This window comes from Girardinichthys multiradiatus, chromosome 8 (genome assembly GCF_021462225.1).
Source record: "Girardinichthys multiradiatus isolate DD_20200921_A chromosome 8, DD_fGirMul_XY1, whole genome shotgun sequence".
NCBI classification, from domain to species: Eukaryota; Metazoa; Chordata; class Actinopteri; order Cyprinodontiformes; family Goodeidae; genus Girardinichthys; species Girardinichthys multiradiatus.
The window spans coordinates 23895452-23914093 of NC_061801.1; the positions used below are offsets into that span (position 1 = coordinate 23895452).

Consider the following 18642-nt stretch of genomic DNA (forward strand, 5'->3'; position numbering starts at 1 on the left):
TATAGGCTTCAGTATTAATATACAGGGACTTGCTAAACTATTCATACCTCTTGAACCTCATCCTGTTATGTTACACTACATCAACAAGCATTTTATTGGGATTTTACGTGAGACAACAACGTAATGTGGCTCTTAATTTTGAATTGGAAAGAAAAGAATACATGATTTTAATTTCTTTTTCAAAGAGTGTCAAAAAGCAAGCCATTGTTATAAAAGTAGTAAGAAGTGTCGAATACAAATGCACGGCAGGCTTTTTTGATTATTGTTTAAGAGTTTTTCAAAACCATGCGCCACCTCTCTTGCGCTTTTCATTACTGTGTTTGTCTATCAAATAAAATCCCAGTGAAATACATTAACGTTTGTAATTGTCATGTGACAAAATGTGAAAAGTCTCAAGGGTTGTGAATACTTTTGCCAGGCACTCTTGTAAGCGAGTTGATGTTCAAAAATATGTTATAATCGAAGATTCTTGGTGTCAGATGTGGCAGTAAACAGGGAGAAGATGACTACAGGCCTCTGTTTGAAAACTTTGTACATGACCTGCTGTCTGCTGTCAACAAGCCCGAGTGGCCTGCTGCTGAACTGCTGCTCAGTTTACTGGGCAGACTGCTGGTGAGTAGCAGCCATCGATCAACAAGTGCCTTGTAGTAGAAATTATTTTCCCTCATTGCTGCACTTTCCTAATGTGTTTCCCACTCTAGGTTCACCAGTTCAGTAATAAGCAGACAGAAATGGCGCTCAGGGTGGCATCGCTTGACTATCTTGGCACTGTTGCCTCCAGCCTGCGTAAAGACTCTCTCTCCTGCAAGATGGACCAAAGAACTATTGACCGCATTCTGAAAGAGGTGGGACTACACAAATAGAGGATTAACAATGAAAGAGACAAACTGAAATGTTTCAGTCTGCTCATTCTGAATTTTGTTCCTTACAGACTCCTGGCAGTGATGAGATACAGCAGCTCCAAAAGGCCTTGCTGGACTTCCTAGATGAAAACATTGATGCAGATCCAGCTTTATTGGTGACCTTTTAAGTATTCATACACACACTCCTCTGTCAACTAATGGTCAGATCAGTCAATCAATCAATCAATCATACAATCAAACAGACTTTCATACTGTCAGATTTAACACAAAGTGCTTTTACAGAAGCTAAAAAGAAGCAAGTTTGCAAACAGCCCTCAACAAACACACTGGAAATTACTAAATTAACAGCATAACTATTAGACGACTAGAACATATTATGTAAAACTGGGAAAATGCTATTAATAAGGAAGTTGATGACCTTAGCTCATTCCTTATAATCTCATTACTTGTATGCATTTGCTTTATTCAGTTTGCGAGGAACTTTTATATTGCCCAGTGGTTCAGAGACACCACAGTCGAGGTGGAAAAAGCAATGAAGTCTCAAACTGAAAACGACGACGATCCGAAGTATCGGCGACATTCCAGGGATACTGACACAACCGGGGAGATTGTACAGACAGTTGAGGCGCGGAAAAAGTTCCTCCGCAAGATCATCAAGACAACGCCATCAAACTTCACCTCTTTGAAGTAAGTTCTCCTTCACCTGGGGTAAATTATTCATAATTCTTGCATTATGATCCAAAATATGTATCCCATTATTGTTGTTGCAGGACAAGCTCCGGCACAGTAGACTATGAGGACTCCTGTCTGATTGTAAGATATCTGGCCTCGATGAGGCCATTTGCACAGAGCTTTGATATTTATTTATCACAGGTAAGATGGTTGGTTTAAATATTAAGATGAGTGAGAAATCACATTGTGTCATTTGCTTGAAATTTTCTCTTGATTTCAAATATTCTTTTTACAGATTCTGAGGGTTCTGGGAGAGAGTGCTATTGCAGTGAGGACTAAAGCCATGAAGTGTTTATCAGAGGTGGTGGCTGTGGATCCAAGTATACTAGGACGAGTAAGTCTGCCTGTAAATGTGTGCTTTATGCTGCCTTTTCAGTAGTCTGCCTTGTATTTGCAGACCATAGCAGACACTCCTATACCAATCAGCCCAAATGTTAACAGACTGACGTAGGCTTGCATATGACAGTACTGTGCAAATGTTTTAGGCGTCCTATGAGCCAGACTTCCTTTTAAAAGGGGGATTTTCTGACAATCGCCCTTTATTTAAACTTTGTGCTGCTTTTCCTTTTGGGAAATCATCTAATTCATGCTTTTCATATATTCAACTCAAGAAGAGGGAGAGAGAGGATTGAAACACGACACATGCTTATACTTTTTGTTTTAGAGACTTGCTGTGAAATAAATGATTTATAGGCCAGAGTAAATTGGCTTCACAAGCAGAAAATTGACTAAAAATGAGGCTAAAAACTGCCAGAGTCCAAATAAAAACTTTAAAAGACCTTCAGAAAATCTGTTTCAGATCATTTTAAAATATTTAAAGATGGTCCCAATTCGGAAGTACATTTGAATGGCTTAGGACTTCGACACAACACTAAATAGTTATGTTTAATGTTTCTTTGTGTTCTATGTGTTTAACTACAGTAATCACATACTGAAGCACTTTCACTATGTGAGTGACCTTAATCTGCTCACCTAGTGCCTGATTATGGATTCACTGAAGTCACTGGATGGATTGCTGATGTCCTGTCTGTATAATAAAGGCCTACTTTAAGCTTTATGTCCAACTATGTGATTCTATTCATTTTTAAGGTGGACATGCAGCGAGGGGTGCACTGTCGACTAATGGATAGCTCCACTAGTGTCCGAGAAGCAGCCGTGGAGCTTCTCGGCCGCTTCGTGCTCAGTCGGCCTGAACTCATCGAGCAGTACTATGACATGCTTATTGAAAGGATATTGGTAATTTATTAAATTTATCTTTGTCTTTTATTCTGTTGGTGCATGTATATCATGCACCCATTTTATAAAGATTTGAGTTATTGGTTCATTACTCTGGGTTTATGAAGAGAAATACATAACATTATATACCAGTAACAAGTGGGACTTCCACAAACTGTGTCCAGAAAGTTCATTTAAGGTGGAAAAGTTCAGCTGAGGTAAAATAACTTTCCCAACACTGCCCCCTACAGATCAAATGAAGTAACTGCAATAATAAAAGTAGTGCCGAGACATAAGGGGCTGGCTTCTGTAAATCTTGTACTATGAGCAGTTTGCCGTCATAGATCCATTTTCTGTTTTCCCATATTTGATTCAGAGTTGTCAGCAAATTTATTTTAGGTTTAAATTTCTCTTTTGTGTTTGCACAGGACACTGGAATCAGTGTGAGAAAAAGAGTCATTAAGATTCTTAGAGACATTTGCTTGGAGCTGCCAGATTTCCACAAGATAACAGAGATGTGTGTCAGGATGATCCGCAGAGTCAATGATGAGGAAGGCATCAAGGTTTGTTTTTGTAAACATGTCTGTGCTTTTTTGTAAAATGTGCTTTTTAATTTTTGGAAATAGAGCTTACGTACCATTACAGAAACTGGTGAATGAGACGTTCCAGAAACTCTGGTTTTCACCCACTCCCAGCCATGATGAAGAAGCCATGAACAGAAAGATCCTGAACATCACAGATGTGGTCCGTACTATATTTCACATCCTCAAAGTTGGAACAGGTTGCTGTTGCTCTCCTAACTCTTGTGATGTTTTCATTTTGATTCAAGGTTTTAGCCTGCAAAGATTCAGGATATGACTGGTTTGAGCAGCTTCTACAAAATGTGAGCATCACGATTCGTTTAAAACGTCAACAGCATTTTGCTTCTATGTTTTGTCATCCATTATATCTGATCACTGTTTGTCTCTGAATGTTCAGCTGCTGAAGTCTGAGGAAGACGCTTCATATAAACCAACCAAGAAGGCCTGTGCTCAGTTGGTGGACAATTTAGTGGAACATATACTAAAATATGAGGAATCTATTACGGGTAAATTATTAAATTATGTGAATAAGGGTTTTTTTTATCTAAAAATTCTGCATGTTTATTCACAAAAAAAAAACCAATTCTTGCAATAAATGTAAATTGTTCTGTTTGCCTCTCAGACTGTGAAGACAAAGGGATAAACTCAAGCCGTGTTGTAGCGTGCATCACCACTCTTTATCTGGTTACTAAAATCAGGCCTAGCCTAATGGTTAAACATGCCATGGCTATGCAGCCCTACTTGAACACCAAATGCAGTGTAAGTACTCATCTATTTTTCTTTTTGCCAAAGTAAGTTTTTGTCTTTGTATTAATCATTTTTAAGTTTTGGATATAGTGCAATTTTTGAATGTTTTTGCAGGAGATCTCTATAAAAACGTCCATTGCAGTAATTCAGTCTGGAGGATGCAATTAAAAAAAATGAAACTCATATTTTATATGGATTAATTACACACACAGTGACATTTTTAAGTGTTTGCTTTAGTCAAATTTGATGATGGACTTACAGCTAAAGAAAACTCAACATTAAGAAAGTAAGAATATGAAATAAGACAAGTAAAATATCTTTTAGCACAGAAATGCTCGTTTTGCATGAATTACTGCATCAATGCAGCGTGAAATGGAGGCAATCATCTGGTGTGGTGTTAAGGAAGCCCAGCCTGCTTTAATAGTGGCGTCAGCTGTTGACAACACACTGTGGGTTCTTTGTGGGGTCAAGGTCAGACCAGTTTGCAGGCAAATCAAGGTCAGTGATATCATTCTCATTAAAGCAGGTGCCATGTCCTAGAAATCAAAATCAGCATTTTCATAAAGCTTGTCAGCAGAGGGAAGCATGAAGTGGTTTAAGATTTTCTGGTAGATGGCTGGACTTGATAAAACATAGTGGACCAACACCAGCAGATGACATGGCTTCCCAAATCATCAGTGAAAGTGGGACATTCAAACTGGACCTCAAGCAAATTAGATTATGTGCCTGTCCACTCTTCCCCCATATGCTGGGACCTTAATTTTTAGAGGAAAATGAAAATTGTACTTAAATCTACAACAGTCCTCTTCTTTTTCCCTTTAGCCAATGTAAGATGCTTCTGCTGCTGTCTCCAGTTCAGGAGCAACTTAACACAAGAAATTCAACAGTTTAGCCTGTGTCCTGGAGATGTCTGTGTGCGGAGGCTCTGGAAGCACTTACTTCAGCCACTGTTCACACCTTGTAATGTCTCCCCCACACTCTCAAACGAAGCAAAGCCCTAACTTTTTTCTACCACTTAACTTTCCATGAATATACTTGGACGCAGCAATTTGTGAACATCCTCCTTCTTTAGCGGTGACCTTTTGTTGGTGACCGTGCTGGAGAATTTGCAGCAGTTTTCGCTATGATTTTGTTGGCCATAACATAAGCTTTTTGTCATGAAATCCCTTTATTGTGGTCAGATGTAATATTCTAATTTTCTGGGAAATGAAAAGATTCAAATGCTTGACATACATCATTATGTGTGTAATGAATCTAATAAAAGTAACCTCTGGTATATTTTGAGTTGGACTGCAGAAATAATTTTTCTGTTGATCCTATGATAATTTACTTGTGGATGCACTTGTACATGTTCTTGTGCTGTGGCACCATCTAGTGGCAGCCATATAGAAACACAAGTAGATGCAAGTGCCTGACTGGCACCGTCCAGCTTTGATATGTTTCCACTCTGTCATTTTAGACTCAGAATGACTTCATGGTGATTTGCAATGTGGCCAAGATCTTGGAGCTGGTCGTACCTCTGGTGGAGAATCCAAGTGAGTCTTTCCTCAACACGATTGAGGGAGACCTGATGAAGCTCATCATTAAACACGGCATGATGGTCAGTCTCATTAACAGCTCACAGCTTCCACAGAAACCTCTCAGAACATCATAAACATGAGCATGTATGACAGGCAAACTTGATATCTTTTGTCTTCTAAGGTTGTGCAGCACTGTGTGAGCTGTCTTGGTGCTATTGTGAACAAGGTCACACATAACTACAAGTTCGTGTGGGCTTGTTTCAATCGCTTCTATGGTAAGGCTGCATGCATCACAATTCATGTTAGGGTTTTGTTCTGGTTTTTGTCTTGTCTTACAGCTTTTTATCCTAGATATTAACACAAATCTTGTTTCAGGGCAGACTCTCAAATGTCCAAAAATCATCTGAAGCTATTCTGGATGTAGATCAGCAATTTTAACCTGATTATTGAGCTTCAAATTAAATGTTACCTTTACAGCACAGTTACTCATACATCTGGAACGTTTTCACATTATTTCACATTACAACCACCAACATCAATGTATTTTATATTTTATTGTGATTTCACACAAAGTAGTGCAGGATTGTGACATGAAATGAAATTGTCGCATGATTTGTGTGCTCCAAAGTGCTTGAACTGTTTGGTAAAACATGAATTATGTGTGGAGGAAAACTAACTCTGCCCAGCACCTGGAAAACAATATCCATACTGTGACAAAGGCTTTCCACCCATCATGCTGATCTTTCCTTCAGAAGTATCTTGGAATGATCTAGTCAAAGTTAAGACCTAAATCTAATTGGGAAATTGTGGAAATACTTGAAAATTGCTCTTCACGGGCACTATCTTTCCAATCTTAATGAGCTTAAGGTGTTTCATAAAGAAGTGTGGGAAGAAATGTTGGTCTTCATATGTGTAAAACTGGTAAAGACTTAGCCCAAGTGACTGGTCCCTAGAGTTTTTAAAAGTAGGAAGGGAGACAGACGTTGGAGTGGCTTAGGTTATCCTGAGCTATCTGTAATTATGCCGCTATAGGCTTAGGCTGCTGGAGGACATGATGACCGCTTTTCCTCACCGTGCTACTTTCTCCTACTGTTCTCCAATTGAGCAAAATCTGCATGTAATGGTAACTTTAACATCATGTTCTCGTCGTCGTCAGTCGTCAGAGAGGGCCATCAGCTGAGCCATTCCAACAAATGTCTTCATGTTTCTTTTTCCATTCATGATACACTTTGCTCTGTCTTTCTGTTTAACGCTGTCTCTCTCCTAGTCAAAGATATTGAGGGAGCTATTGCTGGGACTTTACCGCTGGGATTTTACTACTGGCTCAGAGCGTATCTATTTAGGTGTGTCTACCTCCAAGATTGAACCACTAAAGGTGCTACTGCTGGCATTGACTCCTTACTTTTTCTTTAATATAGAAAGTAGTCCTGGACCAACGTTTCTGTGTTTTTTGTGCCTCTGCTCTATTTTCTCATATCCCCCAGTGGTCATGGAAGATGACCGCTCACACTGAGCCAGGTTCTCCTGGAGGTTTCTTCCTATTGAAAGGGAGTTTTCTTTCCACTGCAGCCACATGGATGCTCAGTATGAGAGATTGCTGCAAAGTACACAACACAATGCAAGGCAGCTGCATTTCCTTTAGATGGAAAACCTTTTACCATTTGGAATAATAAACTTAGATTGTGCTGCTTGTTTTCTTGGCCAGGACATCTTTATAACCCTAATGATAACTTGATAGCATTGTTTTTTAACGTGGATTGAATTCAAATCTCATCAATTGTCTTTGAATCTGCCTATATGATTGTATTGAATTGACTCTATATTTTTGTATATAAATTGTTTTGTCTTGCGAAGTGCCATGAGACGACCCCTGTTGTGATTCTGCTCTACTAAATAAACTAAACTTATACAGTATTTATTCTTATTGAGCATTTTATTTTACAGGAGCTCTGGCTAAACTCAAGACGCAGCACCAGGAGGACGCCAGCAGCTCCACTCTGGCTGCTAACAAACCAACTCTGCTGCGCTCACTGTTCACTGTGGGGGCTCTTTGCCGACACTTTGATTTTGACCAAGAAGAGTTCAAGGGAGCTAACAAGGTAAATACCACATCATTAGAAGTTTTGGAACTGCTGTAGAACCTGTTTTGATGGGTCTTACTGGCGTCTTTCAGATCATCATAAAGGACAAGGTTTTGGAGCTTCTTCTGTATTTCACCACCCATGAGGATGAGGAGGTCCAGATCAAAGCCATTATTGGTCTAGGTATATTATACAGCAATGTAGATTTACAATCACTCTGTTGACTAATCCTCTTGTCCTATCTTTTCCATTACCCAAATCCTTAAACTCTAGCTTTCAAAGTTATCATATTTCTACATTTTGACACTTTACTTCCTCTCATACAGGCTTCCAATTCATCATGCACCCAGAGCTCATGTTTGTGCAAGATGTGAAGGTTCTTTACATCAGTTTGCTGTCAGATGAGAGCGGTGCTGTCAATCTGAAGATCCATGTGCTCAAAAACCTTCAAACATACCTGCAGGAGGAGGACTCTCGAATGCAAGAGGCTGACCGTGAATGTGAGTTTTTGAGTTCTGTCTCACGCATTCTGTCACCAGCTTTTTTACAATTTGTTATGTTACAACCACAAACCCCAGTATATTTTATTGGGATTTTATGTGCAGTGCATTATTGCCAGTTGCAAAGTGGAAGGAAAATGATACAATGTTTTTTACAGATAGAAATCTGAAAGTGTGCATTCGGTCATCTTTTACTCAGATCCCCATAAATGAAATTCAATGCTTCAGTAGTTACCTAATTAATGAAGGGAGTGCAACCTTTATGTGCACTTTAATCCCACTGTAAATACAACTCTTCTGTGAAAGCCTGAAATGTGTGTAAGAGCACCAAGAGGGTCAATGTAACTCTGGAGGAGCTGCAGAGATCCACATCCCAGGTGGGTGAATATGTAGACAGGACCACTGTAAGTTGTGCACCCCGCAAATCTTTATGAGAGAGTGGCCAGAAAAAGACATTTGTTTAAAGCAACCCATAAAAAGTCTTATTTGCATTTTGCTACAAGCCATGTAGTGGCACAGCAAACATGCAGAAGAAGGTGTTCTCCTCAGACGACTAGATAAAACTTATCGGCCTAAATGCAAAATAGTATGTGGCAGAAAACTAGGTCTTCATGAAATCCTGAGTACACCATTCCTATGGGTATATATGGTGATGGCACCATCATGCTGTGGGGATCCTTTTCTTCATCAGGGACAGGGAAACTGGTCAGATGAATGGGAGGAGTTTTGGGACATACCTTAAAAGTTGTGCAGCTGTAATTATTGCAAAGGACATTTCTACAAACTATAAACACAGGAGGAATAAACACAAATGCGCTCCACACTTTTCAGAATTTTGTGGGTATTGCTGATGTTGTTTGTTCAGGGAAGAAGCAAGCAAAGCAAGAAGATCTTAAGGAAATGGGAGACATATCTTCGGGCATGAGCAGCTCCATTATGCAGATTTACCTCAAGCAGGTGCTGGAGTCCTTCTTCCATTCACAGTCCACTGTACGGCACTTTGCTCTGAACGTCATCACACTGACTCTTAGTCAGGGTCTCATACACCCTGTACAGGTGTGTTCACAGTCTCACTCTAGGCTATAAAATCACAGAAGATTTAGGTAGCTTTAAAACAGTGTCAGAATAAAACTTTCTTTCTGTGCTGCTTAGTGTGTCCCCTACTTAATTGCCATGGGAACAGACCCAGAGCCAACCATGAAGAACAAGGCTGACCAACAACTAGTGGAGATTGACAAGAAATATTCAGGATTCATCCACGTGAGTACCTGCAGGTTAATCTCATTGGAAAGTATGTTCAAATGTAAAATATTGTGATTTGATGAAAATTGAATACAAGATTAACTTTAAAATGACTAGTATTTATTAACCTTGTGTATTATTTAGAAATGTTAAAATTTAATATATTTAGATATATTATCTACACAGTTAAATGCAGTTAAAACGGTTAAAGTAAAATAAACTTTATGCACGTTAACAGAGAGGCAGCTAATCAGCTAAACATGCAGAATAAGCTTTGTTAAATGCTGCTGCTGTTGGTGACAAAACCTTACAGAGCCTTTGAGAACACTGAAAATCCTTTATGAACCATCTCAATAGGGAATAAGGAGATGCTCCATCCATATATATGTTGATGTTGAACTAGAGTAGAGAAGATAGAACCAATCAACTGGAGCCAAACTCAGCTGACTTATGACCCTTTTCCGCCTACTTTTTTGGTACCTCCTTCTTAGCAGGGCTAAGCGAGGCCGAGTCGGTACTGTGCGTGACGTGAACAAACGGCTGTTCACTGATTGGCCGTGGGCGCGGCCAGCCGTAAGAGTCGACCAGCGTAAAAAAACAACCGGCATGTTCAAGCGTGCATTCAAGCGAGAAACATATGATGGAGTCTGCACAGTTATCCGGAAAAGTCACCCCTTGGAGCAACGACGAGGTGCAAACTTTTCTGGCGATCATAGGAGACTGCAATATTCAGCGGCAGCGGAATAAATATGTAGGCAACAACTATTAGAAATAAAAGGAGACCTAATTGAAATCTTTCCAAGTCTCTTAAAGGAAAAGTGAAATCTTTAATAATAATAATAATAATAATAAAATGGATGTCAAAAGCCTACTCATCAACTATGATTGTCAATGCAGTCAGCAGATTTAATCCCCAGGCAATAGCCGTGTTACTTCTTGTTTCGGTCTTTATTTCTTTACACTGGCGGTTGGGTGTTTCATTCGCGGTTATGCAGCACGACACATGATGCTTTAAAGCCGCGGCTCCAGGTCTATGGCAATGCAACACACAACGTGCAGAGCCTTCCGAAGCTGGTCCGGGCTGGCCAAATCGAGCCAGTGGAAAAGGGGCATTAATGGCTCTGCTGCAGACTGTAGGGAGGGGATTTAATGCACACAGCAATTTGGAGGAAAACTGTTGGAACTATTGTTGAAAGAAAAAATAAATAAACAAAAAAGATCAAATCCTAAATATTATAAGTCAAGCAAACGTTATTGATGCTGTTGAACATCTTTGCAGATAAGCGGTGTTTAAGAACAGTCTCGTTGCGTACTTCCACAGATGAAGGCGGTTGCTGGGTTGAAGATGTCCTATCAGGTGCAGCAGGCTATAAATGGGGGCAAACGTGCGGTAATCCGAGGTTTCCGTCATGATGACTCAGACTCGGCTCTCTGCTCCCATCTCTACACTATGGTCCGTGGGAACAGACAACACAGACGGGCTTTCCTCATCTCCCTGCTCAACCTGTTTGACGACAGCTCTGTGAGTTCCCTTGTCTTCTTTAGGTTGTTGTTTTCCATTGGTTCCAAGTTGGTTTCAGGCAGTTGACTTAGTTACATATTTTCTTTGTTCCCTGCAGAAAACAGAGGTAAACATGCTGCTCTTCATCGCAGACAACCTGGCATGCTTCCCTTACCAAACCCAGGAGGAACCTCTTTTCATCATGCACCATATAGACATTACTCTGTCTGTCTCTGGTAGCAACTTACTCCAGTCTTTCAAAGAGGTAAGAGTTTTTGTATATTGTAGACAATTCTTCATCTGGATTTTTGGTCATTAATGTCCATCCAAGTCGATTAAGAGTAGGCATTTGCCAAAACCGTGTCATAGTCAGATAGTCCATCAAAAATAATGTTTGCAAACTTTGTAGTTTTAAAGTATAATGAATAATTCTGGATACTTTTAGCAATATTACATGTTTTTATATTAGTATTGTGATGTGTTTCACGTAACCGATGCTTATGGATGCTGCAGCAGATATTATGTCCTAACCGGAGCAGTTGGGACAGGACATCCTTAATCTGCTGTTTTCTTCTGCTTCATCAACTTTATGAAGTGCTTTACGCTTCATAAATTTTAATCACTGTTCTCTGCGTAGCTTCCCATACAGCTAGTGATATCTCAGCACAGCACAGAGCAGGTCACATAAAGGCTCACACAAGTCGGGCATAATTGATTCTGCGGATGCCCACGCGTACTCAAGGTGGACGCAAACCGGACGCCCGCCGGACACGTATGCGCAAAGCTACATTTTTATGACAGCCTACTCAGTGTCACACAATAAACAGCTCAGCGGGTAAATTCTGCTTGGTGGGAAAGAGTCGTCACATCAAACTTTTTACATGTGACACCGAGCTGATATCCATCACACACCTGTCACTGCGCCACACTGACGGCAAATTAACCCTTTCTCCTTGTCTGATGACACTATGGTGGGTAGTGTGGGAAGTTAGATCAAAACAAAATGCAGGCAAAATACTGCTGAATATCACACAAGTGTTACAACTAACCTCGTTATTATTACAATTTACAACGTTACACATCGATGTTTTGGTGCTGAACAGACGATGAAGGTTTGGAATCAACAATGATACAGTCAAAATGATTATTATTCATTTATTTAAGTCAGTCAGTCATATCCTTCCGCTTCTTCCATAGTGGGTTGCAGGGAAGCTGGTGCCTATCTCCAGCAGTCTATGTGCAGGAGGCGGGGTACACGCTGGACAGGTCGCCAGTCCATCACAGGACAAACAACCACGCACACACTCATTCTTGCCTAAGGGCAATGTAGAGAGACCAATTAACCTAACCTTTTTGGACTGTGGGAGGAAGCTGGAGTACCCAGAGAAAACCAGTGCATGCACGGGGAGAACATGCAAACTCCATGCAGAAAGACACCCGACTGGGAGTCAAACCAAGTACCTTCTTGCTGCAAGGCAACAATGCTACCAACTGCGCCACCGTGCAGCCCCTATTTATTTAAGTGTTAAATACATTCAGTTTGAATTGTGTCTCTAAATGTCGTGGAAGAAAAGAACACCAGAGGAACTAAGTTCCTCTAGAAAGGTGTTATAAAGATTTCTACAGCGGAATCCAGTCATACTGTTAAAAAGGCAATTTTGCCAAATTCTGTCTTCATAGAAAGTCATAAAATATTGTTTTGCTTATTATTCTGAAATTTATAGAAATACAAATAATTTTGGCAATCCTAACTGACCTAAAACAGGAAACGTTTAGTCTCATTTAATGTCAGACAACGACAGAAAAACAAGTCATGTTTGGGTTTGCTTTGTAAACTATTTAGTCTTAAATTCTGATGAATCATATATTAAATCAGTTAGTACTTTTTTATGCTATGCAGAGTTTACGCAAAGAGCCCGTAAGACATGAAAACAAGGTGAAGACAAAGAAGAGAAAAAAGAAGCATTCTCGTAGGAGGGAAAATAGCTCTGATGAGGAGGAGGAAGATGAGGATGAAGAGAAGAGCAGCAGCACATCCACCAGCAACAGTAGCAGCAGCGATGAGGAGGAGGAGGTCCGCAAGCGAAAGAAGCCTGGAGGCTGTGACTCTGACTCGGATCTGGACGACGAAGACGCAGTGATTGACCGCCTGCCTGAAAACGCCGCTCCTCTGTTGGAATTCGCCAGCGCTTCACAGGGTGTTCTGCTACTGCTGGTGCTCAAACAACACCTGAAGAACCTATATGGCTTCTCAGACAGGTAGGTCCCATCAGAAAGACCTTGGGTCAGATTTCTTTTTTTATGAACTTGTTTTGCATAAGTGTGAACATCCTTCTTTTGCTGCAGCAAAATCCAGAAGTACTCACCGACAGAGTCTGCCAAAGTTTATGACAAAGCAGTGAACAGGAAATCCAAGGTGCACTTCAACCCTCGTCAGACTCTGGAGTTTCTAAAGAGTGATGTAGCCAACAGAGACCTCAGTTATGAACATAAGAGGAATATTGTCAAACAATTTTTGGATGTAAGCACAATTTCCTTCTGCCTTTTAGTTCCTGATATAAATTGGAGGAAGACATTTGAGTTTTCTGAATAAAAACATCTTATTCTTAGGCTGGTGAAGAAAGTTGTTCTGCTTTTTGTCTCATAGTTCAAGGTGCTGATGGAGCACTTGGACCGTGAAGAAGAGGATGAGGATGGGGGTGAAGCAAATGCTAATGCCAGAAACAAAGCCATTAATTCGCTGCTGAAGGGCCCAAAACCCCAAAATCACAACCATAGTAATCACACTGCTCCAGTGGAGACAGACGATGAGGAGAGCGAGGATGAAGATCCTCCTGCGGTAAGAATGGAAATCCCTTAAAAGTTAAATTTATAAATTGTTGGTACTTTTTAACTGTATGCCACCAGTATACAACAAATAACTGGTTCCATTAAGCTCCTTTTTTCACCAAACCGATTCCAGTGCTGAACTGATGCAAGTTCTTGCCTAGAACGAGTTCTTTGTGTTTCCACCACTGCAAGCTGTGGCTCTGGCCTTGATAAACTGGTTCTGTCTTAGCACCAACTCTTAACTGGAACACAAGAAGTAACTGCATTGGTGAGGAGCCCATCAATCAAAACACTGTGAGGACTATCTTTAAAACTCCTGGACTAGTTTGTTTATGATGTGTAAAACAAGAAGACAATAAAGTAAAAACGCGGACCTTCACAATAAAAATAAAAGTATTAGCAACAGAATAACATAAGTTCACTATCTTTTCATTTTCAGCTCATTAATTTGTTATCGCCTGACACTGAGTTTATTTCTGAAGCGCCATTTCCAGCTCGCTTCCTAAACTTTTAATATCACCGGGAAATTTAAATAAATCCTGCTTTAAATAATGTGTTTAACGTCTGTAGTGCTGTAAGTAATTGCCCCCTAAACCTAGTAATTAGTGGTACCACTCTTGGTGGCAACAGCTGCCATTAAGCAGCTCTGACAACTGGTAATGAGTTCTATGCGTCACTGTGGAAAAATGTTGCCCACCCTGACTGTTCAGACCACAGTATCTTTATAAAATTTGTCTGGACTTTGACTGGGCCTCTTTGGAACCTTGTGTGCTTCGAATCATGGTTCTTGGGGAATATCCCAGGTGCACTTGAGCAAAAGGTCACAAACCGATGGCGAGACATTGTCCTTCAGGATTTACAAGTAAGAGAGAAGACTCCATGGTTCCATCAATTGCAGCTGGTCATCCAGGTCCCAAAACACTACTGGAGCCCCAGTTACTACCACAGCCATGTTGCCCAGGCTCTTTCTTATTGTTGAATCATTAACACTGATCTTATCTGCTCTAGCTGTTGTGTCTAGATCTTTTGAGACCTTCTAGTTGATTTGTTGATGCACTCTTGAAGTAGTTTTGATAGGCCAGCCACTCCTAGAAGGGTTCGCTTCGGTTAATGGCTTGATAATGGCTGTCGCTGTTACGATGGGTTCCCAAAGTCTTAGAAATGGGTTTATAAACCTTTGAAGAGCGATAGAGGCCCGTGATTCTGTTTCTCATTTGTTGATGTGTTGCGTTTTGAATTACGCTAATCACTGTTAATTCACGATTCAACAAGATCCCCTTCTGTATAAACTAACGCTCTTTGAAATCCACAGCGAAAACCAAGAAAAGACGTGGATTCTGCTGACGACACGGGTCAAAGGAACGAGGTGGAGGTAATGGACATCGTTGCCATCTGCCGGCCTAAATACAAAGACAGACCACAGATCGCCCAGATCGTCCAGAAGACCAAGAGCGGCTACAGCATACACTGGATGACGGGATCTTACTCTGGACCATGGGCTGTGGCGAAGAAGCGGGACGGTCGCAAAAAGGTGCCTTGGGTGGACAACATCAAGGAGTCAGACATTATTTACAAGAAAATCTCCTTGACGAGCGGACAGAAGCTCACGAACAAAGTGGCACAGACGTTACGAGCGCTGTATGCAGCCAAGGACGGATCAAAGAGTTAATAACAAAACTTACTCCGAACGTCCCTCACATCTACGGATCTGCTATGTTACCCACAGAGAGAACATTCACATGTTTAGATTTAAGGCTCTGGTGGAGGAAATCTTTATAAAATACTGATGTTTTAAGTTAACATAAGAAAAACGGAGAAGAAAATGTTTGTGAAAACATTTTGTGGGAGTTCCTTCGCTGTTGTGCAGCAACTTGGATGTTTGATTTTTACTCCCGCTGTATCATAGTTTAACTAAAAAAACATGTTTATATCTGAACATAATTCTGTAAAAAACAAAACAAAACAAAAAAACAACAAAACAAACTGAATGTTGGAAGTTAGTGTATTGATGATGTTCTTAATAAAGTGTTTTTTTTGGAATTATAACTAGATCCAGATGAATTTATTTACTTGATGTCAGGTCCTGCAAACTTTAATGTGTTGTTATAAAAATCCTGTTTAGCTCCATCTGTGTTATAGACTATCTTTGACATGACCTATTTATGAGGAAAGCGGTGGAGTATCTGTGCTAATAGTGTTTAAATTTACAGTAGGTTCAGTGTTATATAGCACAGGGCATCAGTACCGTTATCCACTGCCCCTCTGGTGGAGCTTATACTGCAATAAATTTTTCTTATTTCTTTGTTACGTACTTGCGTTCATTTTTTCACAAATATTGAAATTATTATTTTTAGCTTTATTTTCTGTAATTGGTAAACTACTGATCTCTTGTTGTCTATATGCTCAGACTTCTCTAAAGCTGCGATTTGAAGCCAACGAGACAAGTTTTAAAATTCAGCTCAAGACTTATTGGTAGCTCTGGTTGGGATGTGTAAAAAGCTTTTAGATTTGTGGTTTTTTTTTTGTAGTAACATGTTGCAGCACCATCACGTTGTAAAGATTTATTGCAGTTTTCTAATAGTCCGCTTTTACATTTGTTTTACCCATTTATCATCCTCTTCACTTTGTGTGTGGTGACCAAATCCACTTGGGTCCTCCTTAATCCACCTTTTGTAGATATGAGTAAGTTCAGCTATTTCCACACATAAACTCGGGAAACGCACATTTGCCTTACTTGAATGACATGTTCTCCTGTCTAGCCCATTTTGAAGAGTGACTAATCGAAACAAGCTTTTGTGTTATACCCCTGTTACATAGGAGGTCAGGATTACAAATTAAAAGTGATCAGACAGTGATCAACGTAAAAATTCACTTATATTTATTTTGCAGTAATTGTTTGTTATGCCAATCATTGTGAAGCATTCATGTGACCAGACAATTATTTATTCTACATGCTTTACTAACATGCAGCTGTTTTAAGCTTTAACATGGCCCTTTGGAACAAAACTCAACCCTTTGTCTGCAAAATAGAAGAAAATTTTGAAGTGCAGAAAGTCTACAATCAATGATCTACAAAATCTTGAAATTCTCAGAAAAAAGGATAAAACTTGCAAATGTTTGCTTAAAAGTTTAAAGTGATATGCATCACTCTCCTCACTAACGTAATGTGTGTGTAAAACGCCTCGGGTCGTCTCCTGTGCCCTCTTCAGGTCACTGCTAACAAGTTTTCAATTGGATTTAGTTTTAGAGATTAATATTGCTGGGAAAGTTTATTATGAGTCTAGTGCACCGTTTTTGTATTCACCAAGTTTTTGATCATCATGCTCCTCAAAGACCAAATGATGACCCATTTTAACTTTTCTGACACAATCACCAAATTTTTTATTTTAAATAACCAGGCATTTCAAAGAGCTCTCTAACGAAATTCCCAGGGTCTTTGGAGGAGAAACAGGCCCACAGCCTCACAGATCCTTTACTGTTATGTAACGGTTGGCATGTAGATGACGTCTAATATATGGCATATGCTTGCTAAGCCTAAAATGCCTCTCTTTGGTCAGACGTCCTGTTTTAAACTTTAAAAGACACTTTTTAAATGAATCGGGATTTTTTTTTTCATCACGTCATATAGAAATACACCAATGAAGTTTAGATTTAACCGTCTATAAAGTCTTTAGCATCTTTAGCATTATAAATGTAACACAGAAGGCTAACCTTGTTACCCCTGACCGTCACCACCAGGAAGATTTCCATTGCACCTTTTTAGGACCGGTGAACTCTAATTTCCTGCAATCGTAAACTGGATTAAACACACAAGAAAAAAGATAAGCTGAAAAATACCTAATTTACTATTTAAAGTTGGTCAAAAATTTCTATACAGTGTTATCACCAAGCAACAGCTCTACCAGACCCAGGCTTTAAGGTGACAGTTAAATTGGGTGAATGACATTATGGTGTGCTCATAAGAAACATTTAATTATGTGCACAAAACAAACACCAAAACCAATAGCACTTAATAAGCTAGATGCTTTGTTGAAAAAAGTTTTTTTATTAATATTATTTTTAACAGTAATACTAAGCCACTTGGCTTTCATTTCACAAAGATTCGCTGCAAAAAATGTTAAATCCTCAACAATTTCTCTATAGCATTAAAAGCACCAGACTTTCTAGAAATTTAATTACATTTTCCAGTGTTTTTCTTTAGATTTTGGCTGCTTTTTCGCTCATTTTTAGTGCAGCCCTTTTAGCTTATTGTAACTGCTCGCTTGACAAATCAGCAGATTGAACAGATGGAGGATTAAAAAAACAGTCTGGCTTTTAGAACTTTCTATAGCATTTGAACAGCTTTTGAAAAAACATTTTAAACATTTTAAATAAATGGTAAAAATTAATGCATGCATCACCCTTCAGTTGATTATCTACGCTAGGTTTTCACTACCCTTCTGGTGCTAAAAACACTATTTTGAGTTTGTCAAACAGTGTTATCTTTACTATTCTTTTTTTTTTTTTTTTGAGAGGCTTATAGTAATACAATTACATGAGATTAAAGTTTGTTGTTTATAAACACATCATAAGTCTATTAATTGAGTTCATGAAGTCGTTACAGAATTACGTTTTTTAAAATGATTTAAAAAATTGGGAAAATGCAGCGACAATCCTAAGATTTACTTTTTTTAAAATACAGAGAAAACGCTAATAACAATAAAAAAAACTACAAAAAACATCTTACACCTGGGAAAACAGATATGAGATAAATCATAATTTCTGCATAGTAGGCTACGATGAATATTATCAGTACATAAATGTTACCTATTGTTTTCCTTTCATCATTATA

The 18642-nt window shown here is 39.4% G+C and overlaps 1 protein-coding gene across 4 annotated transcripts in view; it reads left to right on the forward strand.

The window, feature by feature from the left end:
* The window catches only part of LOC124872435 (nipped-B-like protein B), a 33703-nt gene extending 17585 nt beyond the window's left edge, over window positions 1-16118 (forward strand). For 3 of the 4 annotated variants that reach the window (XM_047372437.1, XM_047372438.1, XM_047372439.1), the window contains exons 23-47: window positions 480-612; window positions 702-845; window positions 932-1018; window positions 1333-1550; window positions 1634-1736; window positions 1831-1929; window positions 2685-2831; window positions 3239-3373; window positions 3456-3554; window positions 3640-3693; window positions 3789-3897; window positions 4014-4150; window positions 5598-5738; window positions 5840-5933; window positions 7603-7757; window positions 7832-7922; window positions 8066-8239; window positions 9105-9295; window positions 9392-9499; window positions 10803-11003; window positions 11101-11247; window positions 12883-13241; window positions 13329-13503; window positions 13630-13821; window positions 15124-16118. In XM_047372437.1, the coding sequence (XP_047228393.1) occupies window positions 480-612; window positions 702-845; window positions 932-1018; window positions 1333-1550; window positions 1634-1736; window positions 1831-1929; window positions 2685-2831; window positions 3239-3373; window positions 3456-3554; window positions 3640-3693; window positions 3789-3897; window positions 4014-4150; window positions 5598-5738; window positions 5840-5933; window positions 7603-7757; window positions 7832-7922; window positions 8066-8239; window positions 9105-9295; window positions 9392-9499; window positions 10803-11003; window positions 11101-11247; window positions 12883-13241; window positions 13329-13503; window positions 13630-13821; window positions 15124-15480 (3850 nt within the window). In that variant the 3' untranslated portion in view covers window positions 15481-16118. Of the gene's footprint in view, window positions 1-479; window positions 613-701; window positions 846-931; window positions 1019-1332; window positions 1551-1633; window positions 1737-1830; window positions 1930-2684; window positions 2832-3238; window positions 3374-3455; window positions 3555-3639; window positions 3694-3788; window positions 3898-4013; window positions 4151-5597; window positions 5739-5839; window positions 5934-7602; window positions 7758-7831; window positions 7923-8065; window positions 8240-9104; window positions 9296-9391; window positions 9500-10802; window positions 11004-11100; window positions 11248-11619; window positions 11755-12882; window positions 13242-13328; window positions 13504-13629; window positions 13822-15123 lie in introns of those variants that run through there. The other variant, XR_007039286.1, reaches the window with a different exon arrangement.
* The last annotated feature ends 2524 nt before the right edge of the window (window positions 16119-18642 follow it).